The 25,763-nt window shown below is 39.5% G+C and overlaps 1 protein-coding gene and 1 long non-coding RNA gene across 2 annotated transcripts in view; both read right to left on the bottom strand.

Moving 5' to 3' along the window:
- The window catches only part of LOC145780608 (protein capicua homolog), a 52,159-nt gene extending 41,540 nt beyond the window's left edge, over window positions 1-10,619 (bottom strand). The window contains exons 1-2 of the mRNA XM_082592233.1: window positions 10,500-10,619; window positions 10,166-10,325 (exon numbers count right to left, since the gene is read on the bottom strand). Of these exons, the coding sequence (XP_082448359.1) occupies window positions 10,166-10,325; window positions 10,500-10,619 (280 nt within the window). The remainder of the gene's footprint in view (window positions 1-10,165; window positions 10,326-10,499) is intronic.
- On the bottom strand, window positions 9,736-17,675 carry LOC145780607 (uncharacterized). Its single transcript, XR_014290665.1, has 6 exons — window positions 17,662-17,675; window positions 16,430-16,512; window positions 11,789-11,863; window positions 10,444-10,659; window positions 10,166-10,325; window positions 9,736-9,813 (listed from the first exon to the last, which is right to left on the bottom strand). It is a non-coding gene; the product is annotated as an uncharacterized LOC145780607 (long non-coding RNA).
- Window positions 17,676-25,763: the final 8,088 nt, after the last annotated feature.

The following is a 25,763-nucleotide window of genomic DNA, read 5'->3' as shown; positions in this document are numbered from 1 at the left end:
TTTACCAGTAAAAATGCTTTCGGTAATGCAGCTTCGTAAAAATTGAGTTCAATATAATGAAGCTAGCCAAACTGCATAGGTTTGTGCAAGAGCAACTAGCAAGCACAATTTTATGTCCAGTAACATTGAGTACTGATTTCAAACTTTTAAACAAAAAAATAAAACTTTGAAAAGATGTTTTCAAAACTAGATAGTTTCCAGCATAACATTTACATAAAAATATTGCACAAAAAACTACGGACGGTCAACAGGATGTCTTTGTTTAATTTAAAATGAAACTAGATTTTCACAAAGAAATATCATTCAAAACAAAAAAATTTTTATTAAACAAAATGGGTATGCTAACCACTGCTAAGTCTAAATGACTAATAACTCTGTGATCCAAGAGACCAAGACCTCTACAATTCAATACTGCAGGATAAAAAAAAAACTAATTCTAGTTTATGAACCATATGAACCACACTTATACGACTTCCCAACAAAAGCACTATTACATGAATATGTGTAACTGAAATTAGAACACAAAGAAATGCCACAAAAAATGCTAATCATTGTTGGACATACTTGTACCAAAAGTGTTTCAATGTAAAAATGATGTTACAGTATTTTATTATTTATATTATACTTTTTAAACTTCAATGCCTGAACATTTTCTTTTTGATATCCATACATTCATACATTATGTCTGGCTTTCTTTCTCCCCTATTATGATGACTGCTCAATGCTCATATACACATCAAGATTAGAACTGCCAAATTCAATCCACAACACTTTTCATTAGACCAGTGGTTCCCAACCTTTTTGTTGTCATGGACCCCTTTAGACAAATTATTAATTCTGCGGACCCCTACCTAAATTTTGCCTGAAACTCAATTAACATACTATTGACTATTGTAATAATTATGCTACTCAACTACTGTACTGTGTCATATTGCATTGCCGCTATAACTCCTGCGGCAAATATCAGGTCAAACAGTTGCTCAAGTAAGAAAATGAATGAATTGTTCAAGAAATGGCAGCAGTATTTTACTATTAAGGTGACCCAAAGTGCCATGCCGAAACTCAACGTAAGCAAATTTAATGAGAGGGCTGTTGTTTGTTTTCCTGAACTAAACGACTGAACTGTGGTTGAGTTTTTGACAATGCAACACGCATGTCATCTTCAACGTCCAGGCGATTTCGATGTTTTGGTTCTATTGCAACAAGAGCTGAGAATCCTGCCTCGCAAAGGTAAGTGGTTATCTTCTTCTTCTTTGTTTGAACCTTCTTCGCCACTCCAAGGGTCGAGGGGCTCTGCCTTTCACCACCCTTGGGCAGTGGCGGCGACGCGGTCTAGATGTTTGGGCAGGTGTCGAGCAGCCATTCAATTGATTTGTCATCCAGTTCACGCAGACCACGCACACCATTTGGCGCATGGTAGATGGCGCAATTACAAATGGTGTGGTCTACGGTTTGTTCCTCCTTGCCACACTCACAAATCGCGGATGGAGCCATCCCCCATTTGTGCATGTTGGAGCGGAATAGTCCGACGCCAGTACGCAAGCGGTTGAGCCGCACCCAGGCCTTCATTGGCAAATGCATTCCGGTTGGGTGGTTGCTGGTGTCGGAGATGAAACTTTGGAGTCTCGAGGAGTTCTTCTTCCACTCCGAGCTCCATTGGTGGTCCGCCCAGGTAGCCGCACTGATGGATTGGTCTTCAGCGGTTTTCATCAGGAGTTGTGCGGCACGTACAAATGGGTGTCTCGATTTCAGTCGCTGAGGTTGCTCGTTCACAGACTCATAGAGACTTGAGTAGAGCAAGTGGTTGGGGTTTGTAGCGCGACGAGAAAGAGACAGGATGGCTTCTTCGCGACGAAGCTCAGCTGGTTGGATGCCTGCAAGGACAGGGAGATTTTCCGATGGTGTAGGTCGCAGGCATCCTGTCAGTGGTTATGAATGGTAACAAAACAATAGCTTTCTTTGCCAAGAATGGGTAGGTTTGCAGTTGTGAGCACCAAAATTCCTCTACGGTTTTTGAATGAAATTCAATGCGTAATAACTCTTTTGATCTCAAATCAATTAGGTCATCTTTACTGAGATCGTCATCGCTAATGTTGTTCAAGTCAAAAAGAAAAGGATTTCGACTCCATGTTTCAACTTCGTTCGGCAGGTGTTCTAAATTAATATAACGTTGAAATGAGATTTGCAGGGTTTCAAAGTGTGCGCAAAATTTTTCTACATTCTCTTTGAGTTTCATCCATCAAGATAAGATCTTCTAACATTGGAAAGTTAGCGTAATTACCTGCTTCCAATCTGCGTTTCCAAACCGGCAACTTGGCTAAAAACGCTTTCAGTTTTTCAGCTGCATCAATTATTATTGTCACACCTGGTCCTTGAATTCCACGATTAACATTGTTAATATCATAATATGACCGAAAATATCGGCTAAGTAGGCCATGCCGTATAGAAAACTTTTACACTCAAACAATTTTGAGAGGGGACTTCCTTTTGCATTCAAAAGAGTTGACATATGATATACTTCATTTTTAGCTGCTGCAGTCGTTTCAAAACTTCTCTAGATAACCAACGTAGGCCTACATCAGAATGATACAAAAGTACTTCGTAATCTGACCCTACTTCTTGACAGAGCGCTTTAAAAGTACGGTGGTTTACAGCTCTGCTTTTGATGAAATTAACGAGTTTCACGCAATTCGTTAGAATTTCTTTGAGACTTGCTGGTAAAATTTTTGCTGCTAAGGCGTACCTGTGCAAGAAGCAATGGGTAAAAACCACACGAGGAGCTTCGTTATTTACTAAAGCAGCAAATCCGGATTTGTTCCAGAGCATAGCTGGTGCTCCAACCGTGCATATAGAACAAAATTCATCAAATGCATGCATATAGTCCAAAATTCATCAAGGTAATCACGGACCCCCAAATGCTTTCTCACGGACCCCCAAGGGGTCCGCAAACCCCAGGTTGGGAACCACTGCATTAGACTGTCATTGATCACTAAATGTGTGCTTCTCTTTGTTTTTGTTTTATTTTTTGCTTGTTTGTTCTTTGGGATTTGTGGCCGTGCTAACAACAGACATTTAGCCTACTACAAACATTGATTTACTATTCGGGCACGTTTTAAACTTTTCAAGGTTTTGCCACCTTTTTCAGTTCATTTATGTGCTGGTAGGCCTATATCGACTATTGTAATTAGTCATATCTTTTTCGTTCTGGACGCGGTAATGACGAAATATAAAATGAATGAATTCATGAATGTTAAAACTGGGAGCAAGTCTTTTAGGTGCAGACAGTTAGGTGCCGGTCAAATAGGCGCGCACACTGTGGCGTCAGGATATTTAGGTGCGAAGCACCGTGACGTCCGTTCACTTAGGTGGTATTCCTAGTAAAGTCTGCAGATTGTATCAGCTTGGCAGGTAGGGCAATTTTTGTGAGTACGTGTGAGACAACACTCTACATTCTACAACATGAATATATTTCTATAGGGCATATGAACCCTGGCTACAAGTTGCAAGCATAATGGTGCGACTTTGCTCGCAATTAAACCTAGTCGGGGTTTTGACGGAAAACTAAGTTACTCTTCAATCAAGCCTACCACCCGCTTGAATATAGGCTACGGTAGGTATATATTTTTGACTGATATTTAGTGTAGTTATTATTTGACTCAACTAAAAGTGAACTCAGTCATGTTCGGAAACTTGAATAATTTATTGATAAAGCTTTTGCCGATGCAAACCTGAACTAACAACAAATAAATGCCGAACAAGCGCATTAACAAAACAATATATTTTTCTGTTCAATATAGCATTTTGTGTGAAAAGCATTGCCGGTTTAAGCAGCTTCACTCACGAAAGCCACGACATATTTCTTCTAAACTAAAGGCATGTATGACTGGTTTTGAGTGTGCTTTGCTGGCCGATATTTATCGGTGAAAAATAGCCGATACAATATATCGGCTACTCCTGATAACGGCCGATAAATATCGGCTGACCGATATATCGGTCGAGCTCTAGCTTTGACGTGTGGTTTCATCTAAACAATATTTAATCTTTGATATCATCTAAAACTTGTAAATGCATTATGCTACAATACAGTCGCACAGTTTTTTTCAGCCTTAGATTTCTGCCTAAAATCGTTAAATTAAGAACCACATATCGTCTCTAATCAGCTGAACTATCGTAAGTCCAAATTTTTCAAAATTGCGTTTTTGATTGATTTGGTATCTTTATAGACTACAGTTTATTTTGTTAAAGCATCGTAAGTTCATCTGCTTTAGTTTTGATGATACAGAACGATGAACTATCGTACATGAATGTACAGCAAACACAGCGTGAACTTTAAAATTCAATTTTCACAAAACTGCATTTTTGGAGTTACGATAGTTCAGCTTATTAGAGACGATATTTACTATTGGTAATACCAAAATTTGTTTTCTGTTATTTTTCACCCTAAAAAATGTGGCTGCACAGTTGTTTCAAATACAGTTCAACATGAAATGATATTGATTGATTGAATCTTTATCCTCGGACTGGGAAAGCTTCTTGCAGAGCTTAATCCTGGCAGTTTCGCATACTTGTAGAGGCTTTGAATCACTGACGCAGGCCCGGTCACCGAGATTGACAGCTAGTGAAGTTTCCGATTGTTGAAGTCTTGTTGCCGGGGAACTATTCCATCCATTAGATGCCGCTGAATGGAGAGCAGTCCTTAACGTGCGTTGCTCAAGCGCACACCCCGAGAGTCGAACCAGCGCCGCTTGATCTTGAAGCTTCTTCGTAGAGCTGGGCGATATTCCTAAAATAAAACGATATTATCTAAGTTTCAATATTTTACGGCGAATCGCAAAGCACGGCTTTCTATAACTGCATGAAAAACATACTAAGCACTGGTACTGAAATGAACAAACTTTATTGCAAACAATGCTGCGATTTAACTGTCGCAAACTAAAGATTTTTGGACAAAAATGTCAGCATGTTGACATTGCAGGGTTTTAGGCACGATCTCTTAAAAACAATTAAGCCACTAAGTGAAAACACCCTTTCACTACTAACACTGGTGGCTTGAATGCACAGAAGTTTTCTTGCAACTTTTGCAAGTGTAGGAAAAGTCAGTGCATTAGCTCGCCACCGCCCACCATGTACAGATGCAGCTATCCTTGTTGATAGTTTTTGATGCAAAATAGAGATGTAGCTGTGAGTAGCAAAACAAAATAAAGTATCTACCTAGCTGTAGCTACCGTAGGCTATGGCCGCTACGCTATGCTACGTAAATTTAGTCAGCTTGCAAGTTCCCTATTGTATTTACCGAACTTCATCCTTCGCAACAACGCAACACGTGGGAATCAGTAAGCAGGATTGCGTAATCACAAAGACTGCTTGTAATGCATAAACAATGCACACACGCTTGAGGGTTGTCTGCGCATGCGATGTCAGACTGCTCGCAATGCGTAAACAATGCACACACACTGGGTTGTCTGCGCATGCGATGCCTGTGTCACTGCGCATGCAAAAATGTTGCTGTAATTTCAGTACATTTATAAACGATAAAATCGGAACTTTGTGAATAAATATCGTTGCCGAAAAAATATCGTATCGTATCGAAATATCACCCAGCTCTACTTCTTCGTTCCAGAAGTGACGCGCTAACCAATTGAGCTATTGGGGCAGACAAATAAAATTGTTATTAAAATTAAAGATCTAGTCTACCATATATCTTATGTGCACGTGCGCTGTAATAAGTAGTACCATAGATATAGTAAAAATAAAAACTGCTTACTTGTTCAGACATATTTGATTTGCTTGCAGCCTCAACTAATGGCATTGCAGTAGGATAAACCAGGGTAAAATGGGACAGTAGGGACACAAATGAATATTTCTGTTGCTGGACTAAATAACCTCACAGCTGGCATGACTATTGTTTTGCAGATTTTGCAAACAATCAAAGGGTGGCACAAGCCCATAAAAATTTCAAGGCTACCGTCTCGGGAAGGTCAACTTTTTTATAAAAGAAAAAGTGTCCCATTTTTCCCGGGCGTGGGAAAAATGGGACACTTAAAGAAATTCCTTTTGTCTCGTTTTTCTATTCACTGGGTAGGCTATTGTGAGACAACTTTTAACAATAACAGTTTAAAGCAAGTATTGGAAAGAACAAGTATATTGCTAGTTTAACACAACAAACAAAATGAAATGTTCATGTACAAATGAACACTATTTTGAGATATGTACCGTACTGTAGCATGAATAAAAAGCAAACTGAACAAAAAACAGTGGGTGATGTAGTATTGCAGTAGTAAAGTTAATGGGTTTGCATTTTAAATTTAAAAAGATAAACTACAGAATGATTTATTGCTGGAATAGACATTGCCGCTAAACGCTGTGATATTGTATGATTTATTGCCCCTACTTTCAAAAAAAAGCAGGAGCACTGCTTTGTGATTTTAATGTGCACTTGGTCATTGCACCTGTAAAAGTGTAAATCCAAAAGTTACAGAGAAAATACTGCATTAAAGCAAAAGTACACATCATGAAAAACAATTACACCACAATTGAGCACTTTTTGTAAACAGTCCCATTTTACCCAGACGTGTCCCATTTTTTCCTTGTCCCATTTTACCCCAGTTTACCCTATACCTACAAGATATGTGGCACAACATGAAGCCTTTTTGTAGAAATAATGAAAACAGTGAAAACTGAAATTTAGAAAAAGGCTATATCAGTACAATTACAAGCATTACCTGGATTGAATATGGAAACATGCTTCATCTTATTAAGCCCTATTTCACCTATGCTCTTTATCATTGTTTTCATCCAGTTACTTGACTGAGAATATTTATACAAACTTCATTCTACTTCTTCTGACACTAACTTTTTTTCAATTCACGACAAGTCAAACAGGACATTGCACTGGCGAAGCAAACCTTGACAAACAGTGAACACAAGGGTAAAAAATAGTAATGGAGAGATTTGAAATGGACTCTGAGCAGAAGATCCTAAAATCGATGTAGAGTAGTCTGGGGCCTCCTGGGCACAAAATCAACTTAGAAATTATTTACAGTTAGACTGGTCTGAAATCGTTGAAACAAAATGAAGAAATCCTTTTTCGTTTCAATCACGAAAAAAGTGAGTAGCAACTCTAGCTAAGTGAACCGACCACCAGTGTGAAAAAAGAGGTTGAAAGTGGCTGCTCATTCATGTCGTGTTGGCTACTCTAAGTAGGGCAAAGGTCAAAGTTTGGTCATCACATCAATCAATCAATCATTTTATTTTTCGTCATTAACGCGTCAGGGACGAAAAAGATACTAACTACAACAATCGATATAAACCTACCAGCATGTTAACGAACGGGAAAAGGTGGCAAAACCTTGAAAGGTTTAAAACGTGCCTGAATGAAAAATTGTGTAGTAGGCTATATATCAGTAGTTAGTAGCCTATATATCAGTAGTTAGCACGGCCACAAAATATATCCCAAAACACACCCCAATGCTGCATCTGCTATAATGGTTAGCCAGTTTACCACAAACCACATCTGAACACCGCTGAATTCGTGATTGAAACAAAAAAGGATTTCTTCATTTTGTTTCAAAAATTTGGGGTGTTAAAAAACAGTGGCGTAGCGTAAGCTGCTGTAGGCTATATTTCACAGTTCCAGGAGTCAGAGTGGTACGTAGCGCGCTCTTTTTTGGAAGCGGAAAGCCGGAAACTGCGCTAAACTTTATTAGGCAAACTCTAGTACATGACCATAGATTTAACAAAAAGAAAATTTTATATTCTAATGCTTCTCTTATTCCTTGTGTACCGTAATGACTGATGGTTTAGCACACTTTTTTTCTCACAACTCATGCCTCTCTTTCTTCCTTGTTAAATTTATGGTCATGTTCAATCTAGAGTTTACCTTTTGTTAAAGTGGCGCTGCAGTGGGAGGACTACTTTTTCCAAATGTAGCGGTAGCAGATAGGCGCTAATGCGCAATGTTTGCTTCAGTTGTAGGCTACTTCAGTTGCCCGCTACTCACCAAATTAAAGTAGAATAAACCAAGCGTTTTTAAAATTTTGAATAGAAATTTCACCTGAAACGTAGCCTATTCCATGACGTTGAATTAATTGGTAGCCTAGTGTAGCCTGAGCGAATGTGAAACTGAAACCTGATATCATAGCCGTAGAAGATAGGACTCTACGAAATCGGAGTGTCTAGGGAGCTGATTTTGTTCAGCCCAATCTCTATGGAGATGCCTCAAAGCAGTGTAGAGGTGAACCCACGCTGAAAACTAGGCTCACTCCTAGAAACTCCTGGGGCAAATAGACACACGTAAAAGTCCCCAACGGCAATTTTTTGGCGGAAGAGGGCAGTGTCTGACGGGCAGGCATCCTGTAAGGCGGGCCTCGATGAACAGAGCACCCGGCAGCCCGTTGCAACCAGTTCCCCTGAAGCTGCACGTTTCAATATAATTAGACCGCAGTAGACATGGAGCTGGCCAAGAGTGTGTGCGTAGCCCTCGCGTAGTCACGACCACCTTAAACAACCAAACAAGCGAATGGCCTCTGTCTCAATTTGGATCTGGACCAAACAAAGCCCAATGGCGATGATATCACGGGTAACGGGGGCAGGCTTGGTAGAGTTGGAAGCCTCCAGCCCGGTTTCACACATTGGCGGCGGATCTATGATGATCGTCTCCCCTCTCTATCCCGCACAACAACGTGTCGTTGGCCCAACGTTGGACCATCGGAAACGTTCCGTGGGCCCTCCGTTGGTTTCCGACGTTGGCGCGTAAGATATTTGGCCAGCGGTCCAACGTGGGCGAATCGTCAGTCACAAAAATTGGTTGGCTAAACGTCGATCCCACGGTGGCGCACTGGTGGCCAACCCTTTCCCAACCATTTGCCACCTGCGACCAACCTGACGACCAAACGCTTTCGTTAGTTCGACGTGGGATCCACGACGCAATTTACAACTATCCTCACTGTGGCGAAAAAAGGCTTGCCTAATCGTAGACCCAACGTTGTTGCACTGTTGGACAACCATTTGCCACCTGCGACTAACCTGACGACCAAACACTTCCATTGGTTCAACGTGGGATCCACGACGCAATTTACAACTAACCTCACTGTGGCGAAAAAGAGTTGTTTAATCGTAGAACCAACGTTGGTGCACTGGTGGCCAACCTGACGACCAAACGCTTTCGTTGGGTCGACGTGGGATCCACGACGTAATTTACAACTATCCTCACTGTGGCAAAAAAGAGTTGTTTAATCGTAGAACCAACGTTGGTGCACTGTTGCACAACCTATGACCAAACGCTTTCGTTGGGTCGACGTGGAATCAATGACACAATTTACAATCATCTCCTCTGTGGCGAAAACGATTTGGTTACTCGTGGGCCTAGCGTTGGCCATCCATTTGTTAATCTACGATCAAACGCTCACATTCTACTTTGACAAAGAATAGACAGAACGACCTTACCAAACCGAAAAAGTTTCTAAACTTTGACCACATGGTGGCGTGTAGTTAACTCACTTTTTTCGAGTTCATCTGTGCTGATAATGATGACCACGAAGACGTGATAATCATGACCACGGAAGACGTAAAAGTTGGACAGATAGCAGTTAAGTTTGTTTTTATTTCTAACCATCACAGCAAAAACAAAAAACATGCTAAATATAACAGCGGTCCAGAAAAGGGCATAAGAGGCAAATTGAAATCAAATTTCCTGTCTTCCTCTTCTCAAACGCCCACTATCCCAATCTCTTGCGTATTCCAACCAGTCTGAAATAGCGGCATCGATATTTGAATTTGTTGCTGTGGACAAGTTGTGGGTTCTTCGTACTCCATCTAAAAATAATAATGTCATTCGGATAATTTGCAAGTAGCTGGTCCAAACCAATATGTCTTGTGGAAAAGGTCGGTTGCTGAAGCCACGTAACAAGCAACTTTTTCCCGTAAAGTAATGAACTAATCGCACTGAAAAAAGCTCTGAAAGCATCTTCCATGCTTGATAAACTCAGAGTTACGTTGATTACAACAGTCTGGAAAAGAAAATGGGAATTATCCTGCTACAAATAAACTTTGAAATCATTTCTTCAAAGTTTTTGCGAATTACTTCTGTTACAAATACAAAATTGTGATTTTTTTCGTCACTGTAATAAAAACCTTTTTCATGCAATATTGCATTAAATCTCCTCACCCTGGATCATTTCGAGAAAGCTTAATTTTCGAAACGAACGCTTAAAATTTCTTCCAGTCATGTTGAACTCTCTTGCCAATGTATTCGTCATGACATGGCTCATGAGCCTCTGAACAGTGCTGAAGACATCTTTTCCTCCAATGCATCCAAAGAACATAACCTGTAAAATATTATAATTTTAGATGTTGCCTATTTTAAACAAGACGATCTTAACAACTACAAAAACAGACAAAATGGCCTTCTGCAGCTGGAACTTGATATTTTAGAAGTAAACTCACCAACTGTTTTCTTATATCTTTATCTTCTAGAAATGTTTCTATGTTCTGCACAGCACATCATCCTGGCTGTTGAGTGGAAGCACAAGATCACTAGGAGGCTCGCTTAGACACTGCTGATGATCATCTTGTGCTTTCACCAGAGAATCAAGTAACATGTGGGTCTTGGCTTGCTGCATTTTTTGTACCTCGATGCCAGTCAATGCTTTTGTCGCAAACCTGAAATACATTTTACTGTAACTGAATGGTGTTTTTTTGATAAATTTTAAAATAAAACTGAAAGCACTCAATAAAGAGTCATAACGGCACTAGTGAGGCCCAAAAGGCCGAAACAGAGGCTTATTCACTAAAAACTGAGAGTTTGTTGAAAAAGAAACATTAGGTAAAGGGGTAAAAGTAAAGGTGGTTCCATTCTCGATTCTAAGATTTGGGCAATATTGAGAAGAAAAGGTTCACATTAGGCTAACCCTTTAACTGCCACCCTTTCGTTGATGCATTTTTCAGAATTTAGCTTGAGCAAGGCTTTGATTTTGTACTGCCGTATTTTGAGAACGGTAATTGCCAGAAAAAAAAATCAAAACATTACAGTTGTTGCATTTTCAACAGTCTTTTACAATATGTTTACAAATTTTGTGTATTTCGTTTAAAAAGATGCCTCAAATGACTAAAATTTCTGACAAACTACAAAAATTTTGTGTTTTTTGACTTTTTTGTTTCCGTTTAGACATGTAAAAAAAAACATTTAAACTGCGGTAAACGTCACCGCTAAACGTCAGGCAAGTGTCAAGCTTTGCAGGCGACGTTGTCATGATAATGTTTATGTGTTATGCGAAGAAAGAGCCGCATAAACTTCACTTTGCACAAAAAAATAAAAATTCTCTGTAACTGATTGAAAATTGAAGAAAAAGTTCAAATACAAACCAAGTAATTTTTTTCAACTTTTAGACAATACAAGGTTCCTTTTTCTAAGAAAGTAAGATCCATGCAGTTTGGAAAACAAACACCAGAGTAATGGTGATTGCAAAAAGTGATTATTTTTTAGGGCTTGGGCTCTTTAAAGAGCCCGTGACAGTTAAACGGTTAAACCTTTGGCACTGACGAGACTTCGGCCGCCTTCCATGCAGAAACTACGCCCACCCAATTTATTGCACCCAAGGTGGAAGTTAGCGGTGTTTTTCAACAACCAGATCGAACAAGGATTGCATCATTGGAGAGCGCACACCTTATCCGTTACGCCACCCCACCGCCATTAGGTATAAAGGTTTTTTACAAAATAAGTTTAGGGAACTAGCAACATATGACAGCTTAACTCACTAAAGAAAGTAATGCAATAGATTTTTAGATTTACCTTTAATTTCAAATCTTGACAGAGACATATCCTCATCAATGACATTTACATCTTGCAAAACATCTGTTTGGAGACCTGAAAAACAATTGAAAATTTTTAAAGCTTCAACATTTAATATAGTAGGATGCATCAATAAAATAAATTATATTTCTTGAAAACAGCTTATAAACAGGAATAATAGAAAGTCTATGTTGCGATGGATTGAAACATAACTGACAAACTTTTGAGAAAAAATATTCGAAGTCTGACTCTCTTGGCTTTTATTTATTACGGCTAGAAATCTCACCAAATTTACTGGAAAAATCAGTTTTTTCCATTACTTCGTTTTGAATGACTGGGGCCAGATACAGCGTTGTTGCGACAAATCTTCAAAATGCTAGCGCATTTGCATTATTGCATTGCGGCGTAGGCTATTGTACGTGATGACAATAGTTTGTGTAGTTTCTCTTTAGGCATCATTAATTATGAAATTTTACTTTTTTAAAAACACAACTACACGAACAAAAACCTATTTTTAAAACAGGTATCAGTATTACCGGCCACGTGAAAAATAATTCGACATACCAACATTGAAGAGATGTCAAATTCATTGGTTGCTCAATTCGTGGGCGTCGTTATAATAGCCAAGGTTCAAAATTAGCTTATTTTTACTCCAGCAAAATCATTGCCGGCGTAAAATTACGAAATGGCGTCCTCAATTGCTGAAGTAAAAACTTGGAATACGTTTATTTGCCATAATTTAAACCGCACTTTTAAAGTTAATGATTTCCTATCGATTCTACAACTTTATGCCCTTGTCAAGCAATAAGCACAGCTCACGAGACAAAATAACTACATTTTAGAAAATAGTATTCACTGCTCAAGAGTGCAAAAAGAACTGTTTTAGGCGATCAATTTTTTGACTTTTGTGTGTAAAATCGTTCTTAATACTACGTAACATTCCATGATCGTTGCATTCAACCTCAAACTTCAGCGACCGCATAAAATAATGATGTAAGGTTGGCTAGGTAATGATAATGGTAATAGACGTCGCTAATGCAGGCAACTGATTACACAAGAAAAACAGAATAAAAACACAGAAAAATGAAGTAAAAATGCTCGAAAAGTCGAAAGCGAGACACCCACCACCAACGGCAATATTAAATCTTCATCGTTAAACAGTAACTTGCATTACCATTTTCAAATTGTGTGACGTTTTCAGCACGAAAATCGAACAAGCAAATGTTGAGAACGTCAAAGGGGTAATATTTATAATTGCGACCAAAGCCATAAAACCTCTTATTTTGTATCATTTTTCAATTCAATTCTCACACATTACGAGTATCTTTGCTTGAAGAACGTCATGGGTAGTCTTCATCGCATATTTTACTGACCTAGTTTTGTTTAAATTCAATGGTTTTGATCTTACTAGCCACCGCTCACGCAGGAGTTATAGTTTTCCCTTCGCTCTACTGGACACTAGGGTGGGTCGATTTTCACATGAAATTGTCGGATTCTGGCATAAATCGGTATTTAGGTGAGGCTTGCCATACTAAATAAAGTGTTAAAATTTCAATGTGATGGTGTGCTCCTAACCACTTACCCCAGGTGGTATGGAAAAATACAATTTTCTACTTCACAAAAAATTATGTTCAATAGGTATAGGCTACAGTGAAAACAAAACACAATTGAAATGTAATGAGTTAAAGCCACACCAGGATGTTAAACTAAACAACACAGTCTTTCTTTGATTCAAATATAGGCCGATACTTCCTTGCATCTAAGATAGAATAAATCATAAATTTCTTTTCTCCTTTCCGACAGTTTTGAGGCTGACCTCAGCGACTACACGAATCATTGTTTCAACTGCTTGAGTCTGTGGTGTGTATGACGACTTTACTGGGACTGACTTTATTGCATCCCAAAGTTCATCCTCACTCTTAGTGCTTAAGTTAGATGCTAATAATGGTGGTTCAGTGACGTCAATCGGTGTCCAGTCGATCATATCAATATAATCCTTGTATTAAGATTAAGTTAATCAGCAGGGCGATGGCATCTTCATATTATTGTAGATGAAAGCTTTCGTGCTTTCAGATTTCGCTTAACAGCTACTTCACGAATGTCAGGTCTATTGTCATGAAACATGGCATATAGCAAGTTTTCGGGGTGAGCTGCATAACAATTTTGCTTGATCAATTTGTCGATGACAGACTGCACTTCTACTGGCTCAATTCCATGACTGAGTTGTATCATAAGGAAAAGTAGCCTACTGCTGGAGCATCGCTGATAGCCTATCTGTGGCCATCTTAGTGCAAACCATACAGGCCCATATACAGTTGCAATGAAGCGTGTCAATGTCTTAACAGCTTCTGATGGATGGGTTTGACTAACATAATAGCGGCACATTCGATTTGCTCCTGTGAATGATTAGGCTATATTTCCCAGGATCTCTGTGTAAGAGTGCTTCAAAGCATTCCCCAGAACTGATTGCGTGGCAGATTTCCAAAAGGTACATTTGGTCTGTGCTTAGATCTTTGAATTGTCCAATTTCGGCAAATGAGGAGTTTCAATTTTATCAAACAATGCGATCTCCAAGGCTATAAGGTTTGACCACAGAATATCGCCAATTTGACCAATGAATGTTTCTGGACCAGATGTCTTTCCAAATAATCCAAATAGATGCTGCAATGGTAACTCATTGATGGGCAGCATAGGCCAACATATATTCCACTGAATTACATAATGGATATGATCTTCTATTCTAGCAATTACTCCATTACGATTCCCAGTGTTCACTGCTGTCCCGTCACACCCTGTTGTTCGAATTCCATCCATGTTCACATTCTCGTCGATCATACATTTTAAAGTGTCAACTGAACGACCACTTGGTGTTGTGACATGAGAGATGTAGATGTCACCAGGTTGTGTAAGAAAAACGTAATGGTATTATTTTATTTTTCTCCTGTGGTGGTAGTCATCAAAGACATATGATTCATCTTTTCTCCCATCGAAATAAAGCGATATAAAACTATTGACGACATGTTGGGTTGGTTTCAATCCAGTACGCCTCTTGACTCGGCTATGTCTCACTTTCCGTGAGTCCAATAATGATGTCTGTGGAGAAGTCTTTTCCTAACACATCCTGCAAAGTAGCAGTGACAATAACAGCAACTGTTTCGTCAGAAACCATCTTTTAATGGGCTTCCATTGCAACACAAGGGATTGAGATGGTATTGTAGGCACTACTTGTTGAGACACTCTCCATGAAACTCGAATCATTATCGGATGAATAAGATAAAGAGTCAGTTTCACAAAGTTTTTTTGTGGCGTGCTAAACCACACAACTATTAGAAGTTCGCTCACTGCGCAGGATTGCCGGATTGGGCGAAAAAATGAGATAAAATGACAAACATTTCTGCAACTTTTCACCCAATCTGGCAACCCTGTTATAGAAACAGAAGGTCATTGGGGTAATGGGTTGCTGAGCACAAAACGATTTTAAATTTTGAGGAAATGTTTAGAAGGTAAAGTGGCACCTATGTTCAAATTTATATGATAAATGGAGAAATCGACCCACCCTACTGGACACGCTTTTTCACCCAGTTAAGCAATTGCTGGCGAACATCAGCCCTTTTTTGCATTGATTCAACGTCTGCAGGCGTTAAATCAGTGTGCAAAAGGTTGATTTGCTGATTGGGTTCCTGTATGCAACACGAGTTCAAAATTTGCGTCAGCACTATTTTTGCCGACGCAATTCATAGTTTGTCAGATTACTTCAGCATTTACCTCGACAATTGCCGACACCAAATTCGAAGGTTGAATAGCATCATGCAGGCGCGGATCTATGGGGGGGCCCAAGGGGCCCGGGCCCCCCCCAAAATTTTGTGAAAAATTGTTGAATGGTTTGATATGCTTCTAAACAGCTTATATTAGTCCCACAGCGGGCTTACAACCCCTCTTTTGGCACGCGTGTGACGTCACGATATTGAGAATGATGCTTTCAGTCTCTACCAGGGATGGAGGAACCATTTTAAAAGTAGGTGGGCCCAGAGGCGTAGCAGTCAAATTCAATCCAACTTCTGGGGGGCGAAGCCCCCCAGACCCCCCTTAGCATAGCTGCTTTCCAAATACTTTACGTACGTGTGGAATGCGTTTGAGTACGTTACGTACGTGTGGAATACTTTACGTACGTGTGGAATGCGTTAGGTATTAAAAACTCCAATATGACAATCTTGTTGAGCCTCATCTTGCACGGCAGCTTTTAGCTTCCTGTCCGTGATGTTATAATAGCGACGTCCAGGTTTTTTTTTAAGGTTTGGTTTGGGCGACCGCTAAGTAGTTTTAAGAGACCGCAAGTGTTTCATTTAAATATCAAAAAATAGCCATATTTGCTTAAGACATAGCGAGAAACAACCATTACTTTTCTACTGTAGTTGCAAGTCCAAGTTTTGGGAAACCGCTGGAGAAATTTGGGGGACCGTTTCGGTCCCCCAAAACACCTCAAAAAAACACTGGCGACGTCCATGTTCATTCAACGCTTAAACTTAACAGTGATGTACAGAAGAGGTCAGCGACCACAAGTTTGCGATGCATTTGCTGCCGGGCCACAAAAAATAAATTATCTCGTAATAGACGTTTTGGATTTAATCACATTTAATTTACACGCAATCCATCGTTTGTTCAATTTCAGACCATGCTTGTGCTTGGAGTAAAAAAAGATTGTCAAAATTTGATGTAGCCCATTCCTTACAACTCGAGCAAGTTTTCATCGACCTGTAAACTCAAAACAATTTACTTTAAAATGTAAACATGACCTTATTGACCTAACAAAAACTTGACCAAATAATTTAGTGTGTTTTTGAGATTTTATGTGAAAACTAATCGATTTGGTTAATTATATCTTAGCCTACCACAATTGCAAAATTGCGATACAACACAGCAGTCTGAGCCACAAAACTGGCGATACAAAACAAAACAAATAAACCCTACAAAAAAAACGCACCGCGCGAGCTTGCTACAAAAAGTTGACTTCCTTGAAAAGACAGTAGATTATCTATGTAGTATTATCGAAGCTAACTTAAAAATCACTACCCTGCACACCCAGGTCACGCAGTGGCGTAGCCAGAAAAAGAATTAGGGGGGCCAAATATTGGATGAATTCAAGAGAACGACAAAGTGTTTGATTTGAGACATTGCCACCTGATGTGCAGTGGCGTATTCCGGTGGGTTGAGCAAGGGAAGCAATAAAAGTGGTGGGGGGTTAGAGCGTGCCTCAGGCACGCGTATTCTAGGGGGGTCCGGGGGCATGCTTCCCAGAAAGTTTTTGCAAAATTACACTCAAATAATGGATTATAGCGCTTTCTGGAAACACTTTTAGGGTAATCTTTGTATGAAATTTATTAGCAGATAAACAGCTATTAACTTATTAAAGGTAACTCTTACACACAAACGGGCAAAAACTGCGGCTAAAGTTAGAGAACACCAAAAACTCAGCTACACAAAAACCCAACAGAGCAAGCGATTTTGAAATTGCTTACATGGATTAGTTAAAAAAAGCGTAAATCGCGCAAACTTTGCGCGATTTGCAAAATTTATTGGTGTCTTTCTGTGTGTCTAAAAAAACAAGTCCTGGGGGGTGTTAATAGCCAGACGTCTTGGAAAACGATATAAATTTTATTATATTTTCAACAAAGGGCTCAACTTCTGAATCCAAACTTTGAAAATTTGGGGGGTGCATGGCCCCTTTCGCCCCCCTTGGCTACGCCAATGCCCAGGTGTGTCCTAAAATCTAACTTTATGAATAATTATATATTGCATTTAATAGTAGGCTACTACATCGGACTAATTGAATCATCTAATGCTTTATCAAAAATGCTAACAACAATGGTACTCACCAATGCTTTTCCATGCGACTCCAGTCTCTGGACTCTGCTGAAAATTGAATGAGGCTGTTCTCCAGGCATTTAATTAAATAATATGTGTTCTACTGGTGCAAATTAAGCTAAACTATCACCAGATGTATACAGTGACAATCTGCTTTTATTTCGACGTTTCGTCAATCAGACACGATTGACTTCTTCAGGGGGCTAGACCAGGTAGTGACTACCAGTCTAGCATGGCAAAACACAGGATCATGTTGCTGAAATCAACTAAACATGCAAAAAGAAAATTCAGCATCTAGACAAAAAATTATCGCGCGCAAAGTTTGAAATAACTTAGAAGAAGGGTCTTGATTGTTATTTGTTAACCATCAACAAGAAACTTAAATAACAACAGGAGAGGAGAGTGAACGGCATGAGTCATCATGATGAATCGAGTTTTGTACGCACTACTGCACAGTTTTACAATCAGCATGAAACCAATTTAAACAACGTAAAATAAGATCTTACAATAGTTTTTTGTAGATCGCAGGAAAAGAGATGCCATCATTGCGATTCATCACATGAGGCTTTTGATTGATGAACCAACTTTCAGAACACATTCGCTTTTTATAATCACTTTCAACTTTTAGAATTTTAGAATTGCTCCAAGTTATTTTATGATCTGAAGTTATGGCATGCATGCAAAGAGCAGAATGTTCCGGGCGTTGATATTTGAAAGCTCTTTTGTGTTCATTAATGCGAGATTTAAGATCTCGTTTGGTTTGGCCAACATAAATTAAATTGCAATCATCACAAGAAACTTGATACACCAAACTTGAGATTTCGCTTTGTCTTTTAAAGACGGCAAAAATTTACTTATTGTCAAGAAAGGTTTCAAAGCGACTTTAACACCAATTTTATTTAAGATACGCCGAATTTTTTCAGAAACTCCCCATAAGGCTGTGCTTCTCAACTCCTGGGTCCCGACCCAAAACTGGTTCGCCGTTTCATTTGGCTGGGTCGCTGTGAGATGTGATGATAAAAAATAATGTCTCTTGAGCAAAGTTAAAACTGCCTACCACTAATTTAGTTTTCGTAATTTCTGCTATTCTATCTACGCTGCGGGTTTCACTCGATGATTTTGCCACACGCATTTTGCGGTGAAGTGTACACAACAGCAGGGAATGGGATGGGATGGAATGGAATGGAAGATGGAATGGAATGGAAGACAGATTTTGGGATGAAAGATGGAAAATGTCAAGGATGGAAAGGAATGGAAGATCTTGATGATGGGATGGAAGACAATCTTCCATCATTCCATCCCAATTCCATCATTAACTTTCTAACGCTTTATCAAGACATGCATTTTATTACATCAATTGTCTGCGATGCTTCTCAAGTATTTTCGTTAGGTACTTTGTTATCTTCTCCAACGTACAGGGCCGGATTTAGCTGATGGGGGGCCTGGGGCACTTTCAGATCGGGGGCCCCCGTGCAAAAAAAATTTTTCGCGCCGTAGGCGCGAAAAACCACCTCTCCAACTACAGTAGCATTAATCCGATACTGCTCTACACAGCACTTTGCAGAAACTTCAAAGGCTGAAAGAATAAAATAATAATAACACAAAATCACATTTTGTCCACGTAGAGGGGCCCTTCAAAAGTCGGGGGCCCGGCGCACCTGCACTCTCTGCCCCCCCCCCCCCCCCTAAATCAGGGCCTGCCAACGTAGACTACTACAACAGTTTCTTTAACTTTGCTGGGTGTTGTTTCTTTCTGTATTTATAGAATCAATCTACGTTTCTAGTTATAACACCAAATGGTACGTAATCTTTAGGAAAATACTGCTGTTAAATTTTTAGCTTAAATTTAGCCTATGGTTTTTAGGTTTATTTGTGGCATATTCAACGCGGAGACCACAAAATGTGAAGATGGAAGATGGAAGAGATTTCTGAGATGGAATGGAAGATGGAATGGAAGATTTCTAAGATGGAATGGAGATGGAATGGAAGAAAATCTCAGGATGGAAGATGGAAAAAACGTCTTCCATTCCATTCCATCCCATTCCCTGCACAACAGTAGCCTACAGTAACACTAGACTAGGGAATTGTAACAATTAGTTGCTTCAAAAACCACCCCAAACAAATACAATTAATTGCTAAACTTGGACAATTAATTGTTTTAAACCTTATCAAATGAAAAATTAATGCATTTCCCACATCCTCTTCAAAGAAGGAAAAAGGTGCGCAAGGAGGTGAATGAATTTTTAATAAACAAGAAGTATAGCTTGGTAGAAAAGTTTGCTGATCAAAAGTGGCTTTTGTTTGTGGTGTATCTTTCTGATATATTTTCGCAGCTGATTATCTTGAATAAATCTTTGCAAGGACCAAACATAATGTTGGTCGATGTATTTGAAAAACTGATTGCTTTTACAGAAAAGCTGAATTTGTGGAAGAAGATCGTGTCCCAGAAAACAGCATCATTTAGGCTACTGTTTTGAAACAGTTACTGCAAGACGGAGTTTGGCTTCCTTTGACGATGTTCAGCTTGTCATAGAAAGGCATTTGGGTTCATTGATGCGATAATTTGATTTGATTATCCCTAAAAATGCAAAGGATTTGCCTTAGAATGGGTGCGCAATCCATTTGCTATTGATGTAGATACCCTACAGGAAGGCTACCTATGCATTTTTGAGTTTCAAGAGGAGTTTATTGACATTCAGTGCGACAGTGTATTGATGAACTATTTTAAGAAAGAAACCATTGGTCAATTTTGGACAAAAGTCACAAATGAAAAAACTGTTGTTGGCACGCCCGCAGTGGTGCCGAAGTTAGTGGAGGATTGGGGGGATAAATCAAAATTTTATCAAAGTTTAGACGATTTTGAACATTGGGGAGGATGCATACCTTTATACACAATTTTAGTGGTTCTGGTATTAAGTTTATTAAACAATCACCGGACCTCGGTAAATTAGCTGCTAACAGCCTAATAATAATATACAGACAAGAAATCGTGGAGATAAAAGCGCTACCAGTGCTCTTGTGAATGACTGCTGCAAGATTAAGAAACAAGCAAAGAAAAATTGGTACCTCCAGCGGGATTCGAACCTATGAACTTACAATGAATACTTAGTTTTTCCAAAAAAAACAGAAGTTATACTTTTCTTCTTGCGCTCTCCTTCACTAGAATCACTACACTTAGTGCGCTATAGGACAAAGTCACTAGTAGTCAGAAGATTGAAAACAATTGAAGCTACAGAAGAACATCTGCAAATTTATGACAAAAATGCTAACTTTCAAACACATCACAAGAACTTGTTACAACCGAATTGCGTCTTACGGTAGTGCACATTGAAAATACATTAGCTCTGTCATTTATGCTGATGTCATTTAAAATATTTTGGTGAATGTTGCAAACAATGCTAGCATTTAACCTTTCATGTCCCAAAGTATTTCTCAGCCAGGTTTTCAATCTACGAAGATTGGAAAATGACCTCTCACAAGCAGCAGAGTTACCAGGCAAAAAGAGGATCTTAATCAGCTGGAGTATTAAATTTGAGAATAAAGAGAGGTTTTTCCAACTCGGACAATGCCTGGTAAGCTTTTTTAGCATCGTAGCCTACAGAGATTTTGCTCCTGTTGCCTTGCTGAATGAATCAATTTGATAACTCATCGATTGTCTATTCAGCTCTGGATAATTTTTGACCATTTCAGGAACTAAGCGGTCTTGAAAATTCGTGCAAGTTCTTTATACTTTGCAGAATCGGAATTCAGGCTACTTTCAAACCGTTCGGTCAGTTCAGAGATAACTCTATCCATGAACTGATTGTAAAGTATTTTATAACTTAATGCAGTTGAGTGTCTGCAGGAGCTGCCATCGAGCCTCCACCCAATCTTTCAGAGACTCTTCTTTGCCGTGGTGCTTGCAAAGGCGTGATAAAATTAGTAGCAATTTTTTTCCGGAAGTGAAACTGCATTTTTGTAATTGTTCTCAAACTCCAAATCACAATATTTCTCTCGAGTGATTTTCAGGGTCTGAAACAGCTCTTCACAAGAGTCAATGTCGAGCTTTTCTCCTTGCAGCGTGATACTAAATTGCTCTATATGTGCCAAAGGCTGCAAAATCAGCACAAGTCCCAAATACGTTTCTGCAGTTTCTTCATTACTGCAGTGCCGTGGCCAGTGGCCTGGTCCAACTCGTCCTTAATACCTTCAATGAAGGTCCTTCATTGTCTAGCGTCAAATCAAAGACAATTTAGAACTGTGATCAAACATCAATAAAAGAAAAGCAACAGCAATTTGAGATGCTTGCAAACAACTAAATCGAAGTACAACTTCATAGCAACTATTTTTTTTCTGAATTATTGGGGGGGATGCTGTCAAAATATTGGGGGGATATATCCCCCCATCCCCCTTACTTTGGCACCACTGCACGCACGCAGTAAAAGCTCTCCAGCCATTTGTTACTACCTGCCTGTGTGAGAGAGGGGGTTTTCTGCGCTTACTAGACCGGGAGCCCGCGACCTTCACTCTAGGTGAAAAAGTTACCAATTTCTATTCATACAGCGATGTCCGGTGGTATGTGGGTACTCATAATCTGGAAGTTTGCCGGGCCGCCGGTGGTGGGTATGGGAATGGGGGGCAATTTTCATGGCCCAAAAATGCGCTAGGTTAGCTGAAAAAGTGACCGCTTGAAACTTAGTTGGTTGTACAGTAAATTGTTTCTACATGATTGTCTGGTATGTGACAGACATTTTCGGTGGTAGGGGGGCTCTGACAGACAAGTTTTATACCCTCTAAAAAATTTGCGCTAGGCCAGCTGAAAAAGTTACCAAATAAAACCAACTGATTATTAATCTGTGGGTGTCACGCTTCACAAAAATATATGTGACAGACAAATTTGCTGGTGGGTGTCCCCTAACAGACGACCTAAAGTAGGTGGCCCTCCCTAACTTGAGCTAAGTCAGCTGAAATAGTTACCGGATAAAACCAATTGAAAATTAATGTATGAGTGTTAAGCTTCACAAAAATGTATCTGACAGACAAATTTGATGGTGGGTGTCCCCTGACAGACGACCTAAAGTAATATGGCAATCACCCAAACTTGCGGTGGTGTATGTATGGAATGAAGCGATGGCAGTGCGCTCAATGTATTTCATGAAAATGTTAGCTACGACCGGGGAAATGCAAGAACCCATCGGCGTACCATAAATTTGACCACAAAGAACGTTATTATAACACAATACAATGGACTCAAAACACAATTTCAAAGCTTCTGTGACGTCATTCATAGAAAGTTTAGTCTGCAAACATTCTTTGAGAGGGACGGAAGTAAATAAGCTCACAACATCAAAAGAAACAAAGCAATTATTGCAATCAATAGAGGTGTTTTTGATTAATTGTACAAACTCAAAAGAATTTTTTACGGTGTATTCTTGGTTCAACAATGGCGATAAAATGTCAATTAAAAACTTCGATAAATTATAAGTAGGCGAACCGATAAAGGACACGATAGGTCGAAGAGGGGTGTGGTTTTTATGAATTTTGGGCAATCTATAAATTTTCGGAGTTACACTCTTATTACACTTAAGACGATGATAAACTGGCATAGTGATTTTTCGTTTAGTTGCAAATCGCCAAACTAATTTGTTTACAGATTTTTCAATAGATGCAATAGGATTAGGTTGACGTCTTAAAATTTTGTATGTAGTATTGTCATTTAAAAGTTCAGAGAGTTTGTTATGATACTCAGAACTGTCCATAATTACCGTAGCGTTCCCTTTATCGGCTTTTATTATTTTGATGGAGCTGTCAAATTTCTGTTCTTTTAAAGCTGTCATTTCTTCTGGAAGAAGATTGGGTGGAGGGGGTCTTGCCGAATTCAGAATTTGAGTAATCTTTGATCTGACCGTTGCAACACCAGCTGCGTCATTCACACCTCTGTAATCTGTATCCTTTCTCTGTTGCTGCTACAATATCCAATTTCGGAATCAATTTGGGCTAAATGGCAAAATTGTGACCCTTTTTCAACACTTTGACTTGACGTTTAGTGATTTCTTTCTGGCTTAGATTTTTCACCCATCGGTTTGTCAACTATGATGTGTCATTTCTTTCTGAGTGCTGTGATTGTCGTAAAGCAGCTAACTTTTTTTCATGAATATCTTTTGTTTTATTGTTTGTCCTTTATCGGTTCGCCTACTTATAGTTTATTGAAATTTTTAATTGACATTTCATCGCCGTTGTTCTTCTCTCGTGTTGTCGCTATATGTCAGGGCATCCGTTGGTTAGTCACTGCCTGGTGTCGTCGTCGATAGAATCTAGGCCTTCCATACCATGAGGTGGTCTGAATAGCCGGCAATCCTTGATAATGTGGGCTGCCGTCTGCATTTCACCACACTCACAAGTAGCACTTTCTGCCAAGCCCCAGCGCAACATGTCTGCACCAGTCCATAGCGTCCAACACCAGTGAGCAAACGGTTACGCCTTGATGAGGCAAGTCTAGAGAGACCATGGCCCAGCTGGTTCTCGGGCGTGGATCTGAATACTTGGCGAAGTGGGGATGTGCTGCTTGACCATTGTTCACACCACGCCGCGTGGCACCACTGTTTGCTAGGATTTCCACCAGAGGCTGCCAGAAGGTCTTGTGCAGCGCGTACAAATGGCTTTCTTGATTTTAGCCGCTGCTTTGGTGGATATCTCAGCGTGGTTTTCGCCATTATCATTGTTGAACCTGAATTTGTTGAATCGCCGTTGTTGAACCAAGGATACACCGTAAAAAAATCTTTTGAGTTTGTACAATTAATCAAAAACACCTCTGTTGATTACAATAATTGCTTTGTTTCTTTTAATGTTGTGAGCTTATTTACTTACGTTCCTCTCAAAGAAGGTTTGCAGATTATCTCTCAATTACTTTCGCAAGATAAGTCTTCACACGAACGCACTAAACTTTCTATGAATGACGTCATAGAAGCATTGATAATGTGTTTTGAGTCCATTGCATTTTGTTATAATCTTCTTCTTCTTTAATTGCCTTGCCTGAACCAGGCATCGACGGCCTCAGATGAATAATTAGACCAAATGTTCCTATTATATGTTGCATGGATGATTGTTTCCGTCTTGTCGTTAAATTGTTCCAGATGTGTTTGTCTTTGTCTGCCAGATGCCCGCTTTCCAAAAATTTTACCAGTTAAAGAGAGATGCTCCAGTTTTTGCTTTCTTACTACATGGCCGAGAAATTTATATTGTCTGGTTTTCATACTTTTTAACAGAGTTCTGGTTTGGTTCACTTGGTGTAGAATTTCTTTATTTGTTTTCTTTGCCAGCCATGAAATGCGTTGCATTCTACGGAAGCACCACATTTCAAAAGCATTAATCTTTTCTGCCATTTTTGTTGAAATATTCCAGGTTTCAGAGTTGTAATGAAAAACAGGATAAATATAGCATTTTAAAACTCTAAATCTTGTTTTGAAAGAGATATTTTTATTGCAAAGAATTTGTTATAATAACGTTCTTAATCGCCAAATTTATGGTACGCCGATAGGTTCTTGCATTTTCCCGGTCGTGGCTAACATTTTCATGAAATACACTGAGCGCACTGCCATCGCTTCATTCCATACACCCAGGCCCGGATTTAGGAGGGGGGCAGAGGGGGCAGTTGCCCCGGGCCCACCGACTTTTGAAGGGCCCCCCTATGTGGAAAAAATGTGATTTTGTGTTATTTTTTTCCTTTTGGCCTTTAAAGTTTCTGCAAAATGCTGTGCGGTACTGGACTGATGCTACTGTCGACGTAGAGATGGGTTTTCGCGCCGTAGGCGCAAAAAAATTTTTTGCACGGGGCCCCCCGATCTAAAAGTGGCCCGGGCCCCCCATCAGCTAAATCCGGCCCTGCATACACCACCGCAAGTTTGGGTGAGATATGTAGATGACACTTTTTACATTATAAAAAGTCTGCGGTCAACCAATTCCATCAACATTTGAACAGCATATCTTCTTCAATTCAATTCGCAACAGAACATGAAAAAAACAACTTCATACCATTTTTAGACGTCTTAGTTATTCCTCACTATACCACAAACACTTTGACTACTACGATTTTCGAAAAACCCACACACACTGACAGATATTTAAATTTTAATTC

The sequence above is a fragment of the Aplidium turbinatum genome, chromosome 12 (genome assembly GCF_918807975.1).
Source record: "Aplidium turbinatum chromosome 12, kaAplTurb1.1, whole genome shotgun sequence".
NCBI lineage: Eukaryota > Metazoa > Chordata > Ascidiacea > Aplousobranchia > Polyclinidae > Aplidium > Aplidium turbinatum.
Note: the sequence above shows the minus strand (reverse complement) of the source record. Positions and strands in the feature narration are given on the sequence as shown.